Raw genomic sequence first — 24308 nt, forward strand, 5'->3', positions numbered from 1 at the left:
TGCCTATAGCTGCAATCGAATATATGGTCTCACTAAATGTTAACGATATATCATCGATATTGTTAGCCCAGCCACCCCCGCAGAGAAACATACGAAACGATAATGAGAAGTGTAAAGTTATTTACCTTAAAATGAATCCATTCAATTTATAAAGTGTAGGGCACTTGAACATAAACACGAATATTTCATAACCAAAATGACGTCAAAGTAAGTGCATTCATTAATAAAAAGATATAATACAAAAACTGCGGTGAATTTTTAGTGCGTGGGTATGTGTGTATGCAAGTGCCTTTGACTTTGTGTACGTGTATTTGTTGTGTTGCTGATGTGTATGTGAGGGTATTCCACTGTGTTTGTTTTGAGCTGCAGTCTCTACACAAATACAAAGATACGGCATTATGCCAAGAAGAAACCAATAATAAGCTGCTGATAAGCATACCAAAGGGTAGGCTTGTAAAGTGGGTGTGCATGTGTGTGCATTATAAGAACGAACGGTATTCAGCAAAAGTATAAGAACAGATACTATAAAATTATGTATGTATATATATTATATACAAGTCAGATTATCATCTCTAAAGGCATGGTAGACTGACTATATTTATTGCTAAATATAGTTATGAATATTTTGCTCGAGACCCCTTATTTGACACTGAATTCACTATATAAATTAAATTGGCGTAACACGTAATCGAAGATAATTAATTATGTACTTGAAATGGCTAAGTAAATACGGCAGCATTTCCAGGGTCGTAACGTCACGTGTCAATATTTCAAAAATTGCTTGTAAGCCATTCAATTGTAGTTTCTAACGAGCACCTCTTGAGTTCGGGTTCAATTTGACAAGATGAGTTATTCATCAAAAGCTTGGCGAGCTATTCTGATGAATAATACCTCGGTGGGAGGATACGAAGCCATATCATTAGGTTTTGATTTGTTTTTTACTTATTTTGCTAACTCATAGCTAAGAGCGATTCGAAACTCGTTTTCGCAGCTTTCAGTCTTTAAAATATGAGAAGCTGCGGTCGAGAAAGTCAGTTGCCATTGTGGCATGTGCAAAAGGGGCACAATGTTTAAAACGGTGAGTTAGCGGCCAATCTTTACTCTTTCCGGGATTAATATTCCAATTTGCATCGTACATAGTTCTTTGTGGCATTGGTAGTCCATGCAGCGCTTGCGGCACCAACCACAATTGTGCCGAGCATCAAAAGCGATAATGGCTTTCAGCTGGAGCCTCATAATGATCAATATACGTTGAGGTATGGCTCAATTTAAATATAATCGATATTTCTAATCGATGGAATCGATTGTTTAGCATACGACATCCGGATGGCAAAAGTTGGCGCGAAGAGACGGTGCAACTGACTCCAGCAGGTGTGCCGGAAGTTAAAGGCATAATCAATCAGGCTTTTGATGATCGAGGCGCCACCTTGTTGGTTACCTACGAGGCGGGGGCTAATGGATATGTGGCCAAGTATAGATATACTAGCAATAGCCAACCCGAAAGACCGATATATGGAATACTTTTAAGTTCAACTCTTCTAAAGGTAGCAGCCGGTTGAAAGTTTTGTATAGCGCTTTACTTAATAAATGAATATGAATATGTAGTCTGCTCATTTATAGAAATGAATAAGCCTAAGTAATATTTCTTGAGCCGGAATAAATTCGTACAATGAATATCGCAAAGGATAAAAATCATTATAATGTATATTATATATGCATATGCTACTATTTTATGCCTTAGTGTATATATTTCTTAGAGCCACGACTTATCTCTGATCTTGTTTTAGGTACTTGTGCACGTATAGAACATTATATTTTGTCAGATGCCTAAAAGTATGCTAGAATAACTGGCAAATAACCACTCAAATTTACCTACGCTGAATTTCAAATACCCTCACACATGCTGAAGCTTACCGCAATAAATTTCAATCTCTTTCTCTCTGTCTCCTATCACGCTAGCTGATAAGCACATATCGATATTAGTTTGGCGATTGAATTTGAATTGTGTTGGTTGTGCTATCGATTACACTTGCCCCTCAAAACAGTTTAGTGGCATTCAAATAATTAACGCTTGATTTGGCATGCAAACTGATATTCATATACATTAGTTAGATCGTAAATTAACGGCGTAGTAGACAGCAATTTCACCTCACGTCACCTTAGCCACTACCTCCCCACCTGCTCGGTTCGTTGTGCGAAGCGTGAGCAAAATATCAAACAATGCTGCGCGGCTGTTTGGCACCTCATATCATATTTATCAGCCAGTCGGCTGGCAATTCAGTTGACTTTCTGTGGCACTCGTGTATTGACCGACTTATCATCTACGTGGTGCGGGAGCCGATAAGCCGCCACGATGCAGCTTTTGGCATGAATTATCCAGCAATTGCTTGAGTTTCTCTTCCCCTCTCTCTTTGTACTCTGGCAAAATGTTTAAAGAGTGGCGGAAACCGAATTACAAACGCTGGCAGCATCATCAGCAGCAGCAGAAAAAACAAACGCTACGGCAGCTGCAGCGCCGAATGCTTGACAGGTGCCACTGGCAGTGACTCTCCAACTGTAAGAGTGGTTTTCATACTTGATCAATTCTTCTACTATCCCCACAGAGAGACGATGATTGTGTTTGTGTATGACACAGAGTGTCTGAAGGACGAGGCAGATGATCCAATTGCCGCGGTGCTCTACTTCCATCCCAGCTGGGTATCGGACACACAGAAAGTAGCCCTATGTGGCCAGCTAATGGGCACCTCGTATTTCCTCAAAGATTGCTTCTTCAAGCCTCGGATTCTGGCCTTGCAGAATGGCAAATTCGTGCTCAAGGAGTTTGGCCGCTTCACTTTGGTATGTCCGGCACAAATGTCCAGAAATTACATTTCTCATTCATTTATTTGCTCTCTTCCTGCGTTCTCCAGGCCGTGGGCACTGATCGCAATATTGGGGACGAATTGCTGCAGCATCGGGCGAATCTGTTGAGCTCACTTCTAAAGTTCTTCCATCGGGACTTGCAGTCGCTGCACGATCAGTATGCACAGCCCGCCCAGCAGCACAACCGGAATCTCAACGAGAAGCTGTATCACATATTTGAGACATATCTACCCATGCTTCAACGCAACGGCAACACCTTCCAGAATGTGCCAAAGTTGCGTATGCCCAAGGTGAGTGGCCGAATGTGTTTACCAAACTTCATAAATCATTTCAAAAACCCGCCCACAGACCGCCAGCCATATCTACCTGGAGGCCATACAGACTCTGCAAAGCTGTCAGCAAACAAAGGGAATTCTTGGCGGTGCCATTCTCTACCACAACAAGTGAGTGTCTCGGTAAACAACTTTTCAGCCTTGCTAATCTCTCTCTCTCCCCGTCAATCCCAGAGTGGTTGCCTCTCAGCTCGGAGATGTGGTGACGAAACAATTGGTGCTTACCGATCCGCGTCATGTGCGCACAACGGCCGAGCAGCTGAACATGCAACAGTTTCACATACCGAACGGCGTGCAAATGCTGGTCGTCTATGTGGAGCAGGAGCAGTATCGCAAGTTGGTCACGGAGGCACAGCGTGCGCAGAATCTTCAGACGACAACCACGCAGCTGGGCCAAGGGTCACTTCCATTCCAATATGCGAAGCGTAAACTGAAGCGCGATAAGTCGCTTATCTTCACCCATATACCTGAGGAGGAGCAGGCGACGTCGACGTCGGAAACGGCGGAGCTGCCGACGGCTAGGCCGAAGTCGATGCGGCCAACCCACTTGCCATTGCGCTTGAAGAGCTTGCACAGCAAGGAGCTACCCGAGTCTGGCATAGCTTCCATCAATTTCGATGAAACGGACTCCTATCCCGAGTTCATTGGCCGGACTAGCGTCTGCAATACGCCAATGACAGAGAACAAGGTGCTGCCGGTTGCTAGTGTTATGTCTATCTGCGCCAATCCCGAGGACGAGGATGCTGATGCACATAACTCGAATGGCAAGGTGGCAACAGGAACCGCCTCGTCGTCGCGTCGTAACTCGCTCAAGCAAGATGTGGAGAAGTTCTTTCAGAACTTCATCAGCAATCCGCACAAACAGCTGACGCGTCGCAAATCCTCAGCCGATTTGCAGGATGCTTTGCGTGCCATTTCCAAGAAATTGGGTCACATCACACAAGGCTTCAAGACCGATGAGAATCGCAATGGCAACGGTCACGCCGATGGCAGCTCCGATGCATCTCCCGACTACATTGAGAACGATGAGCGCAGCAGCTCACGTACGATTAGTGATCCCACCTATCCGGTTTTCAATGCCAACGGTCAGCAGATATCACGTAGCCTGTTCCAACAGTTTCTTGAGCAGTATCGCAAGCTGTGGGGCGTGGCCAGCGAACAGGCCGCACAGGATGCCGAGCTGGCGGCGCTCATTGCCGAATTTCAGGAGTTCAACATGGAAATACAAAAGCTGGATGAGCACATGAGACAGCAGGCCGCCGAGGCATCGGCCTCGGAGGCCACTGAAGCAGCCGATCGTAATCTCAATATAACAGCAAAGACGCCGTCAGATAAACGGGCCATGTGTCTGCCTCTGAAGTCAGCGGGTGAGTGCGGCAATGTGGAGACAATTGTTGCCCAGCGTCGTAATGGAGGCGCTGGCGTCCCCCTGACACCGCTCATGGCTAAGCTCTCTGTGCTGGCGCTCAACGAGACCACGCCCATTGAGATACAGACGCCGCTGACGAGCAGTAAAGGATTTCCGCGTCGCAGCTCGCTCAAGTGCGAAGATGCCGTCGATGCTCTCGCCGCATTCTCCAATGCGCAGCCAGCTGCAGCAACGTCTTCGACGGATGGTCTGCAGCGCACGGAGCTCTATGTGTGCGGGCAGCAGAACATGACATTGTTGCTGCTAATGGAAGAGGGCTCCTGCTTTCAGCAGAACATAGTACAGAAAATGGTGAGCTGTCCAGCTGATATTTAAGCTGATCCTTATCTAATAATTCATTTCGCTTTGCAGTTTGACATTTGCGTAGCGAAATTTCCGCACATGGAATCTCAATTGAATCAAACGCTCAACGTTAATGTGGAGGGCGATAAGCGCGATTGTGGCAACTATAGCTTCATGTGCATCGATGCCAAGTGGGATGCACTGCAGCGCAATGGGCCCTGGAATCCGCTGGAGCTAAATACGCTGGAGAGCATGCACTGCGATCTGAAGCAACGGAGCGAACAACTCACCGATTTAATACTTCGGTAAGCTAGTGGAAACATTAAATAAAATATAAATATTGAATTTGGATTTATCTTTATAGCTCCCATGACTCGGTTTTTTATGGCTACAAGTGCGGGCGCACCGAGTTCTTCTACAAGGAGCCCACACATCAAATCAATGGGATACCACCGCCCTCGGATCCCATTGGCAACATTCAAATGCGCGCCAAATCGCGTCTGGAACGTGATCATTCCTACATGCTCTTGTAGATTACGGATTAACCATATGCATAAACAAAACAAACAACAAAATACAAATTACAAAATACTCGCATGCTTAGCCAAAAAAGATGAAAAACAAAAAACAAAAAACACATAAATGTCCAGATCTAATGTGGATGCTGCTATGCAACCATAAAGCCAATTTAATGCCATCCGTTCTAACTGTAACTTACTTTGCCATCTCAGTCTGTGTTTGCATTGCGTAAGGACAAAGCATATTTTAATTAACATTTATATGTGAATGCAAACGCGGCTTTTAGCTGAAATTTGAATAGTTTTTAAATTATTGTTTTTTTACATTTCAAAAAGTACAAAAGCTTATTTGTTTCTTCTTTTTATACATACATATATATTTATCACATTGCCAGCAAATGTTAATTAATTATAATTCGATTCTGTTGCAAAATGTTTGTTATTTCGTTTTCAATATTATATTTTAGTTGTAGAAACATACATATATAGATATTTGTATACGTTATTTTGCAAACGAATCTTAGTGCCAATTTAAATTCAAAAGCCGTCAATGTGTATAGAAATTGCTAAGTAATACTTATATATATATATTATATTGTATGTGTGTATATTTAACGGAGTTGCAGCAATTAGGAAACCTGTGCAATATACAAATATTATGCGATTTTATGTTAACTTTAGTCCAAATCACATTACGAATACAAGTAAAGAGCACAATTTGTGCAATATACATACATACATATAAATATCAATGATATCAGATCACGATCTTTATTATGGGACGTGCATGAGTTTTAAAGATGAAAATAAATTAAATTAAATTTAAAATTCCCCCCAAATACTGGATTATCATTTTCTGTGCATATACAGTCGAGTCTCGATAATTCGCACCGCACTAAATCGAAAATCACGATAAATCGAACAAAAATTGTATCCTAGGAAGGAATTCATTCTCTCAGAGTCAGTGTCAATTCTCCTGTGTCACTTGCCAGTAAAAATCAAGAGAAATTCTCATATTTGCTTATTATCAAATATCAAGAAAAAAATTAATTTTTTTTTAGAAAATAACTATTATCAAATATCTGAGATAAATTAATTTTTTTTTTCGAAAATAAAATGGTGAGTGTGAACATTTTGGGAAATTTCATGTGCTACTGTTGAAAGATCTTTTGCATTTGATTAACCTTCTACAGCCGCAACAAAGGGAACAACTAACGCTTCGCATCAAGCTGCCCTCTTCAATCCAACCGAATTTTGTGCCTCCGGCGGGTAAGGCAGGGGTGTACACTAATAAGATACACCATTTTAGACTGTATCTTCTGGAAGAGTTGCCGCATCATGACTTCTCATTGCCTTTCATGGAGCCGGTCGACACAAAGCTCCTCAAGGTGCCCAGCTATTATGCAGTCATCGAGAATCCCATGGATATGGGGACCATCATTAAGCGAGTTACGCATAATTACTACCATAACGTCAATGAGCTGGTTTACGACGTCCGACTTGTGATTAGCAATTGCTTCAAATTCAATATGCCTGGCTCCCTTGTCTATCGCAACGGGCAAGAGTTGGAAGAGCTATTCATGGAGGTGTACGACAGGATGCCGCAGGGTGCCGAGGTGCCTTTAAGTAAGGAGGTGGCGGAAAAGTCTCTGATGAAGCATCAATGTCGATGTCGATTGAGGAAGGTGCGGGAGGAAACCGACGAGCTGGAACAGGATGCACAAGAGCTCTTTGCCGAAAAATGGTTGCCGATGGTTGAAGCCTTGAACAATGAGAATCTCAAGACCCTGGAAGACTTTGATGCACGGCTGCACAACATCCTCAAGTATTGCAAGGAACATAACAAGCGTATTCAGGGCACATACGATTACGAATCCAGTCAAATTCGTGAAGAAAAGGGTTACAAAGGTGCTCATAATGCATATGATGAGCTTTATGACAGTCTGCGCGAGTGCCGGATGCCGCCGTTTGATTGGGAGGATGGTTTGATCGATACCCTCAATGATACGATCAAAAGCCTCCAGAAGAATCTGACTAATTCTCGTCGTCGTGTGAAGCAGAAGGAGAAGCTTGGCTACTGTGAGCGTCTCTTGCCGATTTTGATCAACGCCCAGATAATCTCTGAAGGTCTCTGCTCGCAAACTTATATGCCAGACTCTTCCGAAGAAGACGAACCTACATCCGATCCGAATACCATTGACCCCATAGAACGTGAGCTCATTCGGAAGCAGTTTAGTGAGCTCGATACCGAGGCCAAGTACGATATAATGCACATCATTGAGCAGTCCGAACTTTCTGATGAGCGCGCCTACTTTTTGCCGAAGTTTAGCCAGAAGACAATGTTACTGGTAAAGAAAGCTATAAAGGGCTATCAGATGCATCTGAATACGGAAGTGCTGGCACTGTATGACTCAGAAAGCCAAGCCAATGCATGTGAGGGCTTCACTTTGCCGCCAGTACCTAAACCTTTGTGTAATGTATCCGAGGACTATGAAAACATGTCCGATATGTCAAATAATTCTGACACCTTGGGGAACACGTATCGTTACTCCGATAGTAGTAGCGAGTAGTAGTAGTAAATAAAAGAATCTTACCTAATAAATAATCTATTATTGGTTCACTATGTTTATCGAAAAATGATTGATTTATTTCGCTTTCATTTCAAAGTTTTCTGTGTAGTGATTTTTTCCATTGACTTATTGTTTATTTTACTATTTGTTCTTATCAAAATATTCATATTTTTCTGCTTGTTTCGGATGATAATGTCGTTCATGCATATAGGGCCTATGATAATATTAATAATTAAAATTGTTATCTTATGGTACCACAATGAAATAATTCTCAAGCGTTTTCTTTGTCCAACTATGCGTATCTCTAAGGTCTTGCTTAATTTGCGAACGAAACTAATTATTTAATTGTAAGCATATTAGATAAATCACACAACAATCTTTGCTGCACTTTGCACTCTCACTAACTTCGTTGTAGGCTGCTAAAAACTATATGGATTACATCTAGTTATATATGTAAGTAAATAGTATATAATAATATATATGTAGGTGTGTGTGTGTGTGTAGTATGATTAACATTCTGGCGTTTGTTTGTTTGTTTTTTTTTCTTCAATTTAGCACATTTGACTACTAAGCTTAGTAATTAACCCGTTGCTGCCGTTGATTTAGGTTCTAATATCTGACCAACTATGCCACAATATGACTATTCTTGTTCAGATCAGTAAGTAACTCGGCATTCAAATCCTCCCCCTCCAGCAAATCGCCATTGAGTGAATGCGGAATGCTCGTGGACAGCACCATGCCACGCCCACCGCCGACACTGCCGCCACCTGCGCTGCTTGTGCCTATGGATATGTCATCCGGAGGCGAATTGCGACGGCGTTCGCGCTCGCGCACTATATGCGGCGCCTCGTTAAACTCGTCTAGCTCATCCATGCCTGACAAGGGGAAAACCATATGAGTCGATTATAGGGATCGATCTAATCTATGCACTTACCCGCATATTTGGTGCCCGCGAGCAATAGATATTGCCCGGCACGATTGGGCCACAGCAGTCCGGTCATTACACAGTAGGCCATGCAGTCGGCCGAGTTGGTGATGCCCTGCAGCAGCTTGTACCGCCACATGGGGCTCACCTGCAACGCCACAATGGCCACAATGGGCAGGTAGATGAACCACACCAAGCTGGAGGCGCCCAAATGCAATAGAAAGTCCAGCTTCTTGCTGGAGTGCTCATACTTCATTGTATTACGCAACTCATAGAGAAACCACATCATGAACGAAGTTCTGTTGAGTACTATAGATTATAAACAACCGATTTTAAATAGAAATCGTTTTGATTAGCAACCCACCGCAGTATCAAAACAATCCAGCCTGGCCAGCTCTGGTACTCATCGCTATCGGATATGATGTCCACTTCCGTCTGAAACAGAATCCATTTTAATAATAAGAAACATATTCGAATGCATTTCTCGGAGTTTACCCGATCCCATATGTAGAGAAATATGTGGAACGCACAATATGGCACCCAGATCGACATCAATATGATCCAGCCGGTGCGGCTGATTTGCTGCCGCGTCACCGCCCAGCCCTTGGCCAGCAGCAATAGAATCAACATGAATGTGGTGCGGCTGAGTATGTCCAGAACATCGCCAGCCGCCTGCATATTGGGTTCTCCGACCCCATTGGCCGCATATCGAATCAGATGTGCCGTAATCAAAGCCAAGCTCACAAATTCACTGACCAGGCTGAGCGTGAACAGCTTGGTCACCGGATGCTTCTGGCGACGCACAGCATAGATTTGCATGGGCAGCAGCACAATGTAGACCAACATAAAGATGAGATACATTTCCAGCAGATTCTGCTGATCGTACGGATACTGATAGGTCAGCGGATGTGCGGCCGAGTTATTCGGATGCACATTCACCAAGTTGATGTCGTACTGCAGAGTAGTGAGCAGGCTGCTGCTCTGATTGCTCAGACGGGCGAAGTTCTCGTGGGCATGCCACTCACACGTGCTGCGATTGCGATAACATGCCACCAATGCCACATACCAAAAGCTGCAAAAGAGAGAGAGAGAGAGAGAGAGAGAGGACATTGAGACAAGCAATGGGAAATTCGATATACTTTCAAGTGCTGATTAAAATGAATCAGCAATCTCACTCTTTGTGTTTTATAGATAAATAAATAACAAACTGAAACAGAGAAAACAATCTCATTGCTATTAAAAAAGTAGCTGCGGACATATCTAGAATGATTGTTTGATAAGCTGTCGTCGCTTATCAGCCAATTGATAATGGCTAATATCTAGGCTTTCTACCCACCGTGGCTCCGCCTCCAAGTCTATAACGTAGGTAAACTGATGTCCGCTAATGACATTCGACGGTGCATCTTCGTCGATGCACAGCTTATTGTGCGGGCAGGGCACGCGACGTAGGAAGTCCCGTTTACCCTGGGGATTGCAATCCGGATCGTAGACAACGTGCTGCAGGCGTGCGAACATGCGCGAGCAGGCACTTTCCCTATTGCGAAAACTGCGATTGCTGTAGAAGTCGACAAACATGGACTTGTCCAGCACAACGAGCGTGACGGGCGCACTGTATTTGTCCGGAGAGGTCACATTGCCGAATATATAGCCATAGGACTCACGACTGCGCGGAGTGGGCAGATCGGCCTTCTGAAAGCCAAATTTGATGAGGAACTGAAAAAAGTCGGCCGTGTGGAACTCGCCGCTGATGTGTGTCGTCGACGCCGGCGGTGTGTGCAGCGCAAGCATCACCAATAGCACCAGCCATTGTATGTTATGGGAGGCGGGGGGTGGTACTGCTGCTGCTGCTGCTGCTTGTGGTGTAGCTGATAATGATGCTGCGTACATTGCAGACCTTATCACTGTTTTTGTTTTTATGCTGCCAGCGTTGCGAGCGAGTGTTGCTTTTTCATCAGCTGCTGTCGTGGCACCTGAAGTGCAATTACACTGCCAAGGTGGCGCACTTTTGTGCATTCTGTGCGAATTTGTTAGCTAGTTTTGTTTGTGGAAACTTCCACTTTGCTCAGTTTTGCTCTGTTTGTCTTCTTCTTTGTCAATTGTTTCGCGAAAGTGGACAGCACGCCAACATGTTAAGTTGTGGCCACCCAGAAAAACATAACATTGGCGAAAATGTTAACGGCAACGCGGACGCTTTCAAGACATTGGCTTTTAATTTGATATATCGAATTATGTATATTATAAAATAAAGTTTTTTAAACTACAATTGAACTGTGTAGATTTGTTAAGTTTCGTATAAATGTACGTAATTGATTAGTTGAGGCACACAATTTAAATTAATAGATCCATAACAGAACAGAAAAGAAGTTTGAAGTAACGATAATGTTAATGTTAATAACAGTTTGATAAGACGGCGAAAATATAGTGTTGCTGTGCTTAGAATTTAGAAACAGTTGATTTTTAGTTTTCGTTAAGTGACATCTATGCTTCGAATTACTGCAGTTGTAGCGAGTTGAGCCAATTTATTTTGTGCGAGGGTAGATGTGGAATGAGCCATAGATGGCGTTTTGTGCACACAAGAAATATAATCGCACAATTTAACGTCTTTAAGGTTGAAGCTCCTTTTTAGTTTTATAAATTCCAAATTGCTGTCGTAATATGCGATTATCAAACAATAAGGGTCATCAGTAGAGTGATGTATTGCACCCTCTTGAATGGCCGCATTAGCCACAGGCAAACACCTCTCCTCCTCCAGTTCCATCACCTCCATTTCCTCGCTGGCAATTCAACAATAAATTTCAATAATTCTAAAATTTATGCGGAAAGAGAATGATGCTACCCTTTGGCGTTTATGCAATGCCAACTTCAAAGTCTGCAGTGTCCGGAATTGCCGCTTCCTCTCCCTCATCTCTCGCCCCCTCTCAATGCTCTTCTTTGCAGCGGCCAATAAGCGGGCATCCCCCTTTTCCATAAATATATGAATGTGTATATGTATGTACATATATGTATATGTATAATGCATGCGTCGGTGGCGACAATCCCCACATGGATTGCGGTTGCCATTGATGCTGCGGAAGTTCTGTCAAGGTGCAAAAGAGCTTTGCACGTTGACAATTCCTTTGAGCTTTGATTGCTGTAAAGGGAGCGTGAAGGGTTTGATTTTGTTCTGAATAAAAAAAAACATAAAAAAATATTAAAATCTGTTAAAATACAGAATATTCTATTGTGATTCCATGCTGTACGGCTTAAGGGTGGCTCCGGCTGGCTACGTGTTTCTCTTGTTGTCCAAATAGTACTGGAGTTCTTTGCGCATCTTAAATTCATTATTGATGACGAGGCGAAAAGAATTGTGAATTGCGAACGAAAAGTTAACTCTCCCATCGCATTGTTGACAGCTACAATTCGGGTTCATTCATATGTGCGAAATGTGTAACAACAAAAGTCGTGAGAAATGTGTAACGAGGGCCGTTTCCAGAGTTGGCCTCGTTAGCAAAAACTATTTATTGCAAATGTTTCATGGGACCCGAGAAACAAAATAAACAATTCAATGAGCAGACTACAAAAATATTAAATACGAAATGTGACTGGGCTGTTGTTATACCCTGTACTTGTTGTGAATGATGAAAGGGGGTGGATTGGTTTGGCTGATGAGAGATAATCATCATAATGATAATCTGATATAGTATATGGAATATTTGATAGATAATGAGCTAATAAAGATGATAATTATGATGATGAACTAATACGATTTATTTGAAATATATCTATGCTGTTTCAAGGTACTTTCTAGTCGAGCAATACCGACTGTAGCTCTGCTAGTCCTTATTGTTGTCGTAGGGATTTCCAATATAAATCGACAAGGTTAGCAGAAAAGAGAAAAATACGCCTAATTTGTTGACGAAGTCCACTAACTTCAGACCCAATGGCAGACAATGACAGAGACGCAGACAGACAGACAGAAAGAGAGTGAGTGAGAGAGAGAGAGAGTTCATTGAAATGCCAAACGACGAGCGGCGCGATGCCCATAGACAGATTGAATGGGGTCAGCATTAGAGCTAGCTAAGGGGGCTCAGTCGCAGATATTTGTCGACCTTTGCGAAAATCTATTTTTATTACTGATTGCCAAATGTAGTTGTATTTATAAATAATAATATTCGTATTCATTTGTACTCCAGCCTAATTGCAAAACATGCGTCGCACCAAACGGGCTGTAAAAAAGTAAATGATTTCCGTAAAGCTCAAGGCGCTGCAGCCCAAGAAGAAGCCAACCAAACCGCCAATATAGACTGTTGTGAAAAAAGAAACATAAAAGAAAAAAAAAAACGAGTTAGTCTTTAATTCAAATAGGTAGTTGGGGAAATATTTGTAAGACTTACCCAAAACATCAGCAAAGGAGAAGAGAACATCGCGACGTAGCTGCATTTTCGGGTAATCAATAATGCCCCATTGTAGATTAGCGCCCAGAAACCAGACGCGGGACCTCTAAAAGGCAGAGAGAGGGGGGGAAGAGTCGGATAAATAGAGTAGCATTTGAAATGGTAACATCAGCATAACAAGTCAAGTAAACTGAAATTATTATTAAATGTAAAAACTTTCGCTGCACACTGTGCAAAAAAAAAAGAAAAGTTAAACAAAAAACTTTTCAGCGCTTTTTGCCGAAGCGGCCTGAAACAGAAATAATTGCATATTTCAAGGCGTTCGCTGGCAAAACAACTTTTGTGCTTATTATTTTTTACGGTCTCGGTCAACAATTTCAATGCTTGTTCACGGCAAAATGGCCAAAACCTTAGCCAGAGCTAAGAGCAGCAGACGTTGCCGGCAAACGAGCATCGCGCTCCTGCTTTAATGACCGCTAGATGGCGCCTATGCTGCAAACACTGTTAAATTTCATTTTGAAATACTAATGAAAAATACTAAAAAAAATACATTGGAATGAGGCTCAAAGAGAGCTGTTGCAGAAGTGGGATATTAAGAGGATATCATTTAAAATAATTAAATATATATTAAAAATATATATATATATATATGTATATAAGTAAGACCTAATAGTGCCAAGGGGCTTTATTATTGAGTTTTTTTTTTCATGTTTTACTACTTACATAAGACTGCACGAAGAAATTGGAATCATCACAGTTGGCCAAGCAATTGCAATTGATTTTGTATTTATCCGACTTTAGTGAGATTATCTCGCCTATAAAATAGAATGGAAAATGGTTAGAACTATAAGTGTTCTAAGCGAATGCACAACATATATAAGGCCGGTCACGTAAATGCTTAAATATTTCTTGATGAAATTTCTGCCATCGATTCGAAATGAAGCCAAATATTTGCATGTGCGATGAGGATTATCAAAAAATGCTCACGTTTAATTTTGACCAAGCAGCCGATGCCCTCCAAACCGCATATTGGCAAACGGCGGCCATTGCGCACTGAAAGAGACAGAATGAGTGTGTGAGAGAGAGAGAGCGAGACGGCAGTCTGTCGTGAAACTTCAAGTGGAACTATTTAAACATTTTATGAGAAAAATGCAGAGCGACAACAACGATAACGACGTCAACGTTGACACATAAAAGTTAAACTTAATGGGACCAATTAAGTGCAACTATGTGAACGAGAACGTGAACAGGAAGAGGAACAGGAACGGGAACAGGAACGGGAACAGGAACGGGAACGGGAAGAGGAATGATGATAAATATGAGCGTGATGACAAACTCAAAATTATAATTACACCAAAAAATTAACAATTGAATAAAATGTTGCGTGTTTGGTAGGAAAGGCGCGACTAGAAAATACCCTAAGCTAGTTTTAGTTTTTGTTTGCATAAATGAAGCAAGTTAATTAAAGTTTGTTTAAGCATATATTAAATTTTAAATGTATTTGAATTAATTTTGTTTATGTATAAATAAAATAAAATTGTATAACTATTTATTTACATTTCTAAAGAAAAATAAAAGTAATAAAAAATAAAATAAAAATATTTTCTATAGTTTCTGGCTACAAATCTCGAATGAAAATATTGACAAGCCTATATATTAAATTGTATCCATTTAATGCACAAAACCAATATGCCCATTTCGACAAGAGGAATGAGTAATCTACTTACAAATATTGCGGTAAAAGTGCGGCACACAGCCGCAAACGCGCAGAGCGAAGAACATGCGGCACTCGGAGAGGCACAGGCCAAAACTGTAAATGGGCACCGTTTGCATCTCGTCGGCCTCATACTGAAAGCGGCATTTGCGCTGCTTCGTGTTAAAGCTGCTCGAGGAGACGAATATGAGAATATATAGATATGTAAATGCAGTTTGGGGTCGTGCATGCTCACGCTCTGGCATCCTCGTTCGTGTAGATCTCCAGCGCAATTAGCTCCACCGTTGTATAGTCGCTCTCGGGAAAGGTGTAGCGCTGCTTCGATATGCTCGGCACATCGCCAGCGCCGTGAAAGTAAACATCGTAGGCAGTCGATAGATTGATGATCTGTGCATAGATCTCGCCATCGAGGGGATGCACTGTGACACGATCGCCATGATCCAAAAGGCTCCAATCGCCAGAGCGCCAATATCTTTCAGAATATAATAGATATTACATACAATAATATAATATAATATAATATAATATAATATAATATAATATAATATAATATAAAATAATATAATATAATATCATATAATATAATATTATATTATATAATATAATATAATATAATATTTTTGGGCATGTAAACTGAGACCTTTTAGATAAAAGACAGATAAAGGAGGACAGCTAAAGGAACACATTGTTCTGAAATCAACATTTCTAAATGATCTTTAAATGCTGAAATGTCGCATTGACTAATTGAAGATCCCTAAGGAAAAGCCCCAACAAAGTCACACTTCGAAAATTAAAGGATTATCTATTTAAACTGCAGGAACAGGACCTAAACCATTTTGTTTCCTCACTCACTTGTAGGTATTGTAGCGTGCCACAAGTGAGTTGACGGAGTGGCAAATGCCAAACTCCGTTTGCGTCTCATAGATGAACATTTTGACAGCGGCGCCGCTGCTGATTTCCGGCTCGAAGGGCCATTTCAGCTCATAGAGCAAGCTCAAGTAGTCGCTGCTGTCGATGCCGTACGACTTGTTCAATGGCAGAGTCTCCAAGTTGTCGTATGTGAGACTCGCAAGTTTGATAATAAAATCCCGGAAGAACTCCTTATCATCCTCGTCCACGAACTTCTCGCTGTGCGCCCTATGCGCGATGAGACAGAAGTGCATATTAAATAAATATATATATGTATATTCGATATATATTCAGGCTTACTCTATGTAGTCCTCCAGCTTGATGTCATCGATGCGCTTGTGCGGACACACGGTGAGCGATGGAAAACTGGTGTTCCACACCAGCTTATTGCGATCCATTGAGATGACCATGGGCGAGGTCTGGAAACGTTGCCAAGTGCGTTGGCTCAGCGAGATGATGCTGAACAATGCCACGCAGATGAAGGCGAACCAGAGCATGCTAAAAGAAATCAACGAACAAAAAATACGAAAATGATATATGTATGTCGTATAGAGTCCCCTGGAAATGATTGAAAATGGGGTATGTGAGTTGTGTGAACTCTATTGTAGAAGTTAAGGTAGACAAATGTTGATGGTACGTGAAGTTTTAAGAGAATCTAGGAGAGCTGCTCTATTATACAATGATCTATAAATTATTTATTATATATTATCTATGTATGCATAAGATCTGTCTAATATACAAGTTATATGTTCATATTTCTTTCATAGATAAATAAATATATAAATAATCTATACAGATCACAAATATTTCAAGTTTTAATCTCATATCATATAATTTTACATGAAAGTTTCATAGCAATCAGCTTTAGATGTTCTCTCTGTGAATATTTCATAGAGGTAAGTACTTTCAAGTAGTGCTACCTCTAGTCTTATCTGCATTTGTATATATTTATCCTAAGTAAAATCCCCTGTAAACCTCTCCAGTTTGAGCTTGCATCCAGGGTAGCTCCTAGACCTGCATTTGAGTTCCAATCTTTCGTTTTTTTTTATTTTTTGTGTACATACTGTGAATGCACATAAAAATCTATTGCGTGTAAATTTTTGTAAGCATCAGTCGAAATATGCGACAGAGAAGAATTATGGCCAAGTTAGGGAAGAGTCAATGAACGAGAGGCGACGCTGGCGACGCAGTGGCAACCCTTTAGCAGGCGCCCGCCCCATTTTGATGTTATGTTTGGCTGCAAGTGCGACCGACGGCAGCCAAAATGGACGCAGCACCAAGACACACGCACACACAGATCAAGAGAGAGACAGAGAGACAGAGAGAGAGAGAGAGAGAGAGATAGAGAGAGAGAGTGTGGACATAACAAGTCTGACAAAAGCCGGCAAATCCTTGAAACATCTCCCTTTCGCTTTGCCAGTGCCGCACCGCACAATGATGACATTTTGACGCCAGCAATGGCTCATAAAGCCTTCAGCACTGTCAACACACACTAACACACACACACACACACACATGTATATACATGCATAAGTGTGTGGGCACTTCATTGCTGTAACAGCTACTTGGCTTTTAATTTTCAAACAGTTCGCCATGAAAATGCTACGAATTTTCCGCTACTGCACCGAATCATTTCTAATTTGAAATTGTCTGGGAAATTCGCCACTTGAATGGCGTGGTTGGAAAGGTTTTCCTAGCTGGCTGGAAAGGGGTATATGGAGTATGTACTATATTTGAAATTGGGAATTAAATAGTATTTAAGTAATAATATCCCATTTAGATAGAGAAATTTTAAATAAGTAATATTAATATTTGTTTTTAATTTTAAAAATAAATAAATAAATAAACAAAAATAAATTTAAAAATTATGGAACAATAAAGGATTTTTAAAAATTACTTTATTTTTTTGTTATGATTAACAAATAAATTGATTGATTTAATGAATATAGAATTCGGAATTCTTCAGGTTCATAGAATAAAAATAAACCAAAAATAAATAAATAAAATAAATCCAAAAAATTAATAAATTAACTATTACAGACAAAACTAATTATATGACATATTTTTCAATAATTAATTTACTTTATTGAAAAAATATAAATAAATAAAAAGAAATAATTAAATAGATGAATTAAAAAATATTTTAAAAAATTAAGGTTATTTGACTCATTTTTAAATAATTAACTATAATTTATTAAACAAAAAATTAATACATTAAAATTAAACAAAGAAAATAAAAAAAATATAATAATAAATATATATTGTATATATATATTAAAAATAAATAAATAATAAATAAATAAAAAGCAATTAATATTAAATTAATTTTGTAGTACATGCTATGTCCATGAGACTTAATTAGTTTCCATATAAATATAAATATATTAATATTTAATATATATTATATATATAATATATATTATTAATATAATAATATTATTAATATATATATAATATATTATTAATATATATTATTATATATTAATAATTTTTTGCATCCATACAAGTTTTTAATATAGGTTAATTAAAATATTATTTTATTTTACTATGTATTTTTTTGGTATTTAAATGAAGCAGCACAACTTCGTATAGGATATCTGCTAGCCACGCATACTCCAAATAAATATACCTAACTCTGCGCCTTGTTCCTTTTTTTTATGACAAGAGCTGGAATTGTTGGTGCTTTTATGGTTTCAGAGAATGTCTGCGTGCTAAAATTGTTTGGACATCATATAACGTCAGTCTCGCCTCATCTGTCTGGCTGACAGCCCGGCTGTCTCTCTGTCAGCCAGAGATTTGCTTTGTTTCATCAACTCGCGCCACTCATATGAATAAAATTTGTGCGTGAATGCGGCAAGGGAGGGGAACTCTTAAAGTGTGGGAGAGAGTGTACAAAAAAAGGGAATAATAGAAATGTATACGTAATATATGGATGCAGATGTATAGAGATATATTAAGAGAAAGGCCTTAAGTTATATAAAACTAGCTAGATTTTAATTCTAAAAAAAAAAAAATAGTCAAAGAAATATTTATTATTATTATTATAGAGGAGCAATCCCACATCAAGAAATTAGGGTTATCAGCTCTTAAGTTATTAGACTTTAGCTGAAAGCTAAGACACATTCGTCTTTTAGAACTCCTCTCTGCCCTTATATATTTAAGTCTATTCCTCTCATATCCCCGCCGTAGGTTCAATAGCTCTCAGACATAAGTAAACTATTTTTGTTTGCATTTAAGCCATTGTTGAACTGAAATGCCACAAAAAAAAAAAAAATAGAAAAAAAGTAGAAAAAAAAAACGGAATGCATTTACCAATACTTTTGCCACATTTGGCAACCTCTCCACAAACGGCATCCGCATTGCACATGCATTTGCGTATTTTGCATTCGCAGTTCGTTCTCTGATTCCGGCTGCGGATTATGCAGTCGCATGACTCCCCCCAGGGCTCCCCCCCTCTCCCAGTTTCCCATTGCTTCGCTCGAAATTGAGGTTATCACATGTCAGCAGCAGCAGCACAGACTCAAGCGATTTATGCATATTTCACCTGAAATATTTCCACTGCAAGACTTAAGCCCCCCTTTCACAGTTATTTAAATCAAAAATATTATGCGTTACACATTTCTTTGAATGCTTCGCCACGCAGCGCTAAATAGGTGAAGGATTTCTATTTTTTTTTTCTTTTTTTAGTTTTCCTGTTTGCTGTTAAGTTGAGCTTATAATATATATTTTTTTATATTTGTATGCAATAATAATAATAATTTTAATGATTTTACTAATGCAATAAAAATATAATAAAAACTAAATACTAAAATACTAAAGTTGATTTTTCTTAATTTTAAAATATTTTAAAATTAAAATATTTTATTATTAGTTGAGCTTATAATATTTTTTTGTTTTTTATTTGTATGCAATAATAATAATAATTTTAATGATTTTACTAATGCAATAAAAATATAATAAAAACTAAATACTTTATTAAAATCAACTAAAGTTGCTTTTTCTTCATTTTAAAATATTTTAAAATTAAAATATTTTATTATTAGTTGAGCTTATAATATTTATTTTGTTTTATTTGTATGCAATAATAATAATAATTTTAATGATTTTACTAATGCAATAAAAATATAATAAAAACTAAATAATTTATTAAAATCAACTAAAGTTGCTTTTTCTTCACTTTAAAATATTTAATTACCCTTGGAGTAGAGTATATATGACAGTCAGTTATACCCTGCCTGCCTTAATCTATCCTAATTTCTGGGCTTTTCTTTTGCCGTCCAATGCGAATAAATCAATCTGAAGTGCAGAAATAAAAATGGGCATGAATAAATAAATTTGTGGGCAGCACAAATCATTTAGTCGCGTGGCGTTAGGGGGAGCGGGGTGGGGCTGCTGGTTGGGGATATATGGTATTAATTAGAGCCGAGCTGAGCTGAGTTGAGTTTTGCGTGCTGCACACCAGCTCTTAGCTTGCAGGGGGTGGGGGGAAAGGCACCACCTGTCACTCTCTCCCGGGCAGGAAACTAACACTGAAATTGTAACGGAGCTTTTGCCAGAGGGGCCAGGGTAGATTTGGTTAAAGTCTGGGCTATGTTATCCACTAATTAACCCTCAGCTGCTGGCTGACTGTGGTCCATTTTCGTTATGCCAACATTTGCCACATGCCCAGCTCCCAGCTGCCACACCCACCTGCCCTCGCCTCGAGTGCCGTATGGAATGGAGTGTGTTACCAATTTAAGCCTTGCCAGGCAAGCCACGTGTAATCCTGTTTGTCATGTCATGTCAGTTTTCAGGATTTATTGCATTGCCGCTTCGCTCGCACCAAATACAACAAATACAAATTCCAGCAGCACAAAAAAAAAAAATATTACTTCCCCGCCTCACGCCCACCAGCCCGAAAGATGTGTATGTCTAATTTTATGCAGTCGAATGTGTGTGTGTGTGCGTGTGTGTGTTGGCCCGTCAGAGAGTTCTTCTAGGAACACGCACTGCTGCCGTTGGGTTAGCCGGGCATATGGCAGCGAGATCGGAATTATAATCGGCTGCACGTGCAACGTGCCACAATTTAAGCCCTTCACTTGAAGGCCTGAAGCCTAGCAATCGAAAGCGCCCGCAACGAAATGTTAAACTCGGCTGAAAGTTTCTGCTCTGAGATTTTAGTTTTCTGGCCTTTAGTTTAATTTCATTAGGAAATTTATTGGACGAAAGTGCTTGGCAGTGTAAGAAAGCAAACAGCGAAATAGAGATGGAGGGAGAGTGAGAGGGAGGGAGGGAGAGGAAGGGAGGTAGCTCAATTGTGGGCCTAATTAAAAAAGTTTGTTAGCTTTTACTTTTTTTTTTTTTAAAGGGCAAAGAGATTGAGGAAAATGTAGAAAAATCAGCAAGTACAAATGTTTAGGTAGTAACTTATTCAGTTCCCATTGCCGCATAGCAATGCGTTTTCTGACCGAGTTCTGCCAAGGTATAGCCAGGACTCGGAGTGAATGCTGGGATAGGGAATGTTTGTCTACTGGAAGTAGCATTGATGAAGCGTCTGAAACTAGAGAGTGACTGTCTTTCTATACAACTTGGACTTTATATTATATTCTATGTTATTTGATTTCTACTTTATTTCATTGAGTACATTGAGCATTGAGGCACCATCAGAAGCTAGAGGCTGACGACCTTTAAATACAGTTTTCACTGCTTGATTATTTTCTATGTTAGCACATTTCCTTTACTTTTAGCATTTACAATTTAATTGTTTACAATTTAATTTTTTTGTCTAACTTTATTTATAGTTTTGGTTTGTTTATTTATTTATTATTTTTTATACCCTGAACCCATTGAAAATGGGAAATCAGGGTATAATGGTTTTGTTAAAATGTATGTAACAGGCAGAAGGAGGCGTGGCAGACCCCACAAAGTATATATATTCTTGATCAGGGCGACGAGCTGAGTCGATTTAGCCCTGTCCGTCTGTCTGTCCGTCCGTCTGTCCGTATGTTTGAACGCGTCGATTTCAGAAGATATAAGAGCTAGAGACTTCAACTTTTTTTTAAAATGTCCGTATATATCACGCGGATATCGAGTTTATCACTAAAAAACGATAACTCATTCCGATACTTTTTTATCGATAAAAAACCTTATCGAAGATCAGTTAAAAAATTATATCTCCTACATCTTTCAAGCTACAGTCTCCAAATTTAAAATGTATATTAAGACGCATGTCATACAATTTCGGTTTTTGTTAAAATTTACCCCCCACCCCTAAATCCACCCCCTCACCCTCATCTTTGTAAAAGTCGTATATCAAATACTAGAGACTTGTGATTCGGTATACACATACATTTTAACATTATGATTACGTTCTGAAAGTTTCATTACGATCGTACGTCTAGAAATTAAATTATTCAACAAATAAGTTCTCCTAATATTGCCAACACTGCAGCGCAACCCAAGCGAAATCGCCTGTATATGTGAGTGTGTGTGTGTGCGTGTATTTGTTTGCATGAGTGCGTGTGTGGGTGCTAATTATTATTGAAATATCAGTTGCTTGTAGGGTTCAGGGGATCTCGTAGTCGAGCAGTCTCGACTAGAGCTTTCTTACTTGTTTATAAATAAAATTCTTTATTAATAATTATTATTATTTTTTATTTACTATTGTTTTTTTTCTATTACTCTTTTATTTCTTTATATTTATATTTTTGTTTGTTTATTTATTTATTATTTTTTATAAATAAAATTCTTTATTATTATTGTTTATTGATTAAATTATTTCATTTAATTAATTCTTTGTTATTAATTATTATTATTATTTTGTATTTCATTTGATAATTTATTTCTATTATTCTATTACTAGAGGCTGGCGGCCTTTAAATATAGTTTTCACTGCTTTTTTATTTTTCATGTTAGTACCTTTCTTTTTCTTTTAGAATGTACAGTTTAATTATTTCAATTTAATTTTTTTTTATATATTTTAATTTCTATTTTGTTGTTGTTTATTTCTATATTATTATTTATAAATAAAATTCTTTATTATTATTATTAGTTAATTTAATTACTTAATTTAATTAATTCTTTATTATTTGTTATTATTTATTTCTTTTGATTGTCTTTTTTTCTATTACTCTTTTATTTCTTAAAGTATAATTTGGATTTCCTATATTTTTATCCATTTTATTTTCTCTTGTTTGAATGAATATAAATATTTTCTAATATTTAATATCCCTATATTTCTTTTGATTATTTATTTCTATTATTCTTTTATTGTTTTTTTAAGTATAATTTGGACTTCTTATATTTTTATTTATCTTATTTTCTTTTCTTTAAATGAATATAGATTTCATATTTAATATTTTAATATTTAGTATCCCTATAATGGCACTACCGACCAATATCGATAGTAGGATACTTTCCATACTTCCTAAACTCTGACTATAGAAGATATTATGAGTTGAGCAAAGCTCAATGTAGTTGTTACGTGCAGCCATAATAACTATTATATAACTATTATAACTAACTTAATTATAACCTAAGCCCAGATGAATTTCACTACTCTAAATGGAAGATTCAAACATGAATTGAATTTAATGAAATTGAAGCGCCCTTTCAGTTCCATTGCCTCCACTACAAAGCCAGCAGAGCCTCTCGTCTATAGCTTCACTGCGTCACACGCAGCAGGAGACCCCGATGAGGCACTGAATCACAGCTAGAGCAAGACAATCGAAACACAGCTGGACTCTACATAAACTCACCGTTCCAGGAAATTCAAACCGAACTTGGCCAAATAGATGAAGCCATGTATCGAGGATCCCTGCAGAAATTCTATGATGAAGGCCTGCAGCTTGGCTAGATAGGGCAGTGGAGCCACCTGCTGCTCCTGCTGCTCCTCTTTGAGCGTCGCCTCCGCCTCCGCTTTGATGGCCGGCGGCTGCCAGAGCGGCGGTCGGCGAAAGCTGCGTATGCTGTACGGCTTGCGGCGATTGAGCGATGCATCATGCCCCTCACTAGCCTGCGCTGCTGGCTTTTCCAGCTGGCGTTCTTTGGCTGCCCGCCGTTGGTCGGCTCGCTGCGCTGTGCCCGGAAAGAGCAGCAGACCCGGACCCACACGAGAGCCTGATCTCAGTGGCGTGCTCTTCAGCTGCTGCTGCACCAGCGAGGCGGTGGATGCTGTGCGCGAGTCTTCGCTGTCTGTCCAACTTGTCGTTGTGCTCGGACTCAAGCTTTGCTTCTCTTCCTGCGGCATACTAATGTGGGCGTGGTCTGGGCTGCTCTGGTATGCTCTGATAAGTGAGGGAAAATCTGTAAGAGAAGAGGGGAAAATTGTTAGTATAAATACTTTTAGCTAAAGGAGTTAAGCAGATTATAGATTATTAATTTAGCTTATAAAGTTTTGCATTATATTTAAGTGTA

General features: G+C 39.3%; 5 protein-coding genes across 6 annotated transcripts; 3 read left to right on the forward strand and 2 right to left on the reverse strand.

Moving 5' to 3' along the window:
* The first annotated feature begins 42 nt into the window (after positions 1-42).
* Positions 43-6262, forward strand: HPS4 (Hermansky-Pudlak syndrome 4 protein). Of its 2 annotated transcripts, none has more exons than XM_089262259.1 (7): positions 43-207; positions 2604-2838; positions 2910-3152; positions 3211-3305; positions 3369-4914; positions 4975-5210; positions 5270-6262. In XM_089262259.1, exons 1-7 carry the CDS (start codon positions 197-199, stop codon positions 5436-5438), a joined length of 2535 nt encoding a protein of 844 aa, XP_089118385.1. In that variant the 5' UTR covers positions 43-196; the 3' UTR covers positions 5439-6262. The 2 variants fall into 2 exon arrangements, with proteins under 2 accessions (XP_089118385.1, XP_089118384.1); XM_089262258.1 differs by lacking the exon at positions 43-207 and adding an exon at positions 2185-2530.
* LOC115564679 (uncharacterized) lies at positions 945-1609 on the forward strand. Its single transcript, XM_089262262.1, has 3 exons — positions 945-1078; positions 1141-1256; positions 1313-1609. Exons 1-3 carry the CDS (start codon positions 1049-1051, stop codon positions 1557-1559), a joined length of 393 nt encoding a protein of 130 aa, XP_089118388.1. The 5' UTR covers positions 945-1048; the 3' UTR covers positions 1560-1609.
* Positions 6263-6647: 385 nt separating the features above from the next.
* LOC115564677 (uncharacterized) lies at positions 6648-8628 on the forward strand. The gene has a single exon (XM_089262261.1). The coding sequence runs from the start codon at positions 6782-6784 to the stop codon at positions 7991-7993; it is 1212 nt and encodes a 403-aa protein (XP_089118387.1). The 5' UTR covers positions 6648-6781; the 3' UTR covers positions 7994-8628.
* LOC108658107 (transmembrane protein 145) lies at positions 8033-11197 on the reverse strand. Its single transcript, XM_089262260.1, has 5 exons — positions 10255-11197; positions 9414-9990; positions 9283-9353; positions 8928-9217; positions 8033-8868 (listed from the first exon to the last, which is right to left on the reverse strand). The coding sequence occupies exons 1-5, from the start codon at positions 10929-10931 to the stop codon at positions 8618-8620; spliced, it is 1866 nt and encodes a 621-aa protein (XP_089118386.1). The 5' UTR covers positions 10932-11197; the 3' UTR covers positions 8033-8617.
* A 1524-nt stretch (positions 11198-12721) lies between these two features.
* On the reverse strand, positions 12722-24155 carry ppk9 (pickpocket 9). The gene is made up of 9 exons (XM_089262278.1): positions 23651-24155; positions 16215-16412; positions 15858-16142; positions 15241-15477; positions 15019-15173; positions 14279-14344; positions 14015-14106; positions 13292-13397; positions 12722-13201 (listed from the first exon to the last, which is right to left on the reverse strand). Exons 1-9 carry the CDS (start codon positions 24139-24141, stop codon positions 13092-13094), a joined length of 1740 nt encoding a protein of 579 aa, XP_089118404.1. The 5' UTR covers positions 24142-24155; the 3' UTR covers positions 12722-13091.
* Between the last annotated feature and the right edge of the window lie 153 nt (positions 24156-24308).

The sequence above is a fragment of the Drosophila navojoa genome, chromosome 5, assembly GCF_054131105.1.
Source record: "Drosophila navojoa isolate 15081-1374.11 chromosome 5, UAZ_NAV_1.0, whole genome shotgun sequence".
NCBI lineage: Eukaryota > Metazoa > Arthropoda > Insecta > Diptera > Drosophilidae > Drosophila > Drosophila navojoa.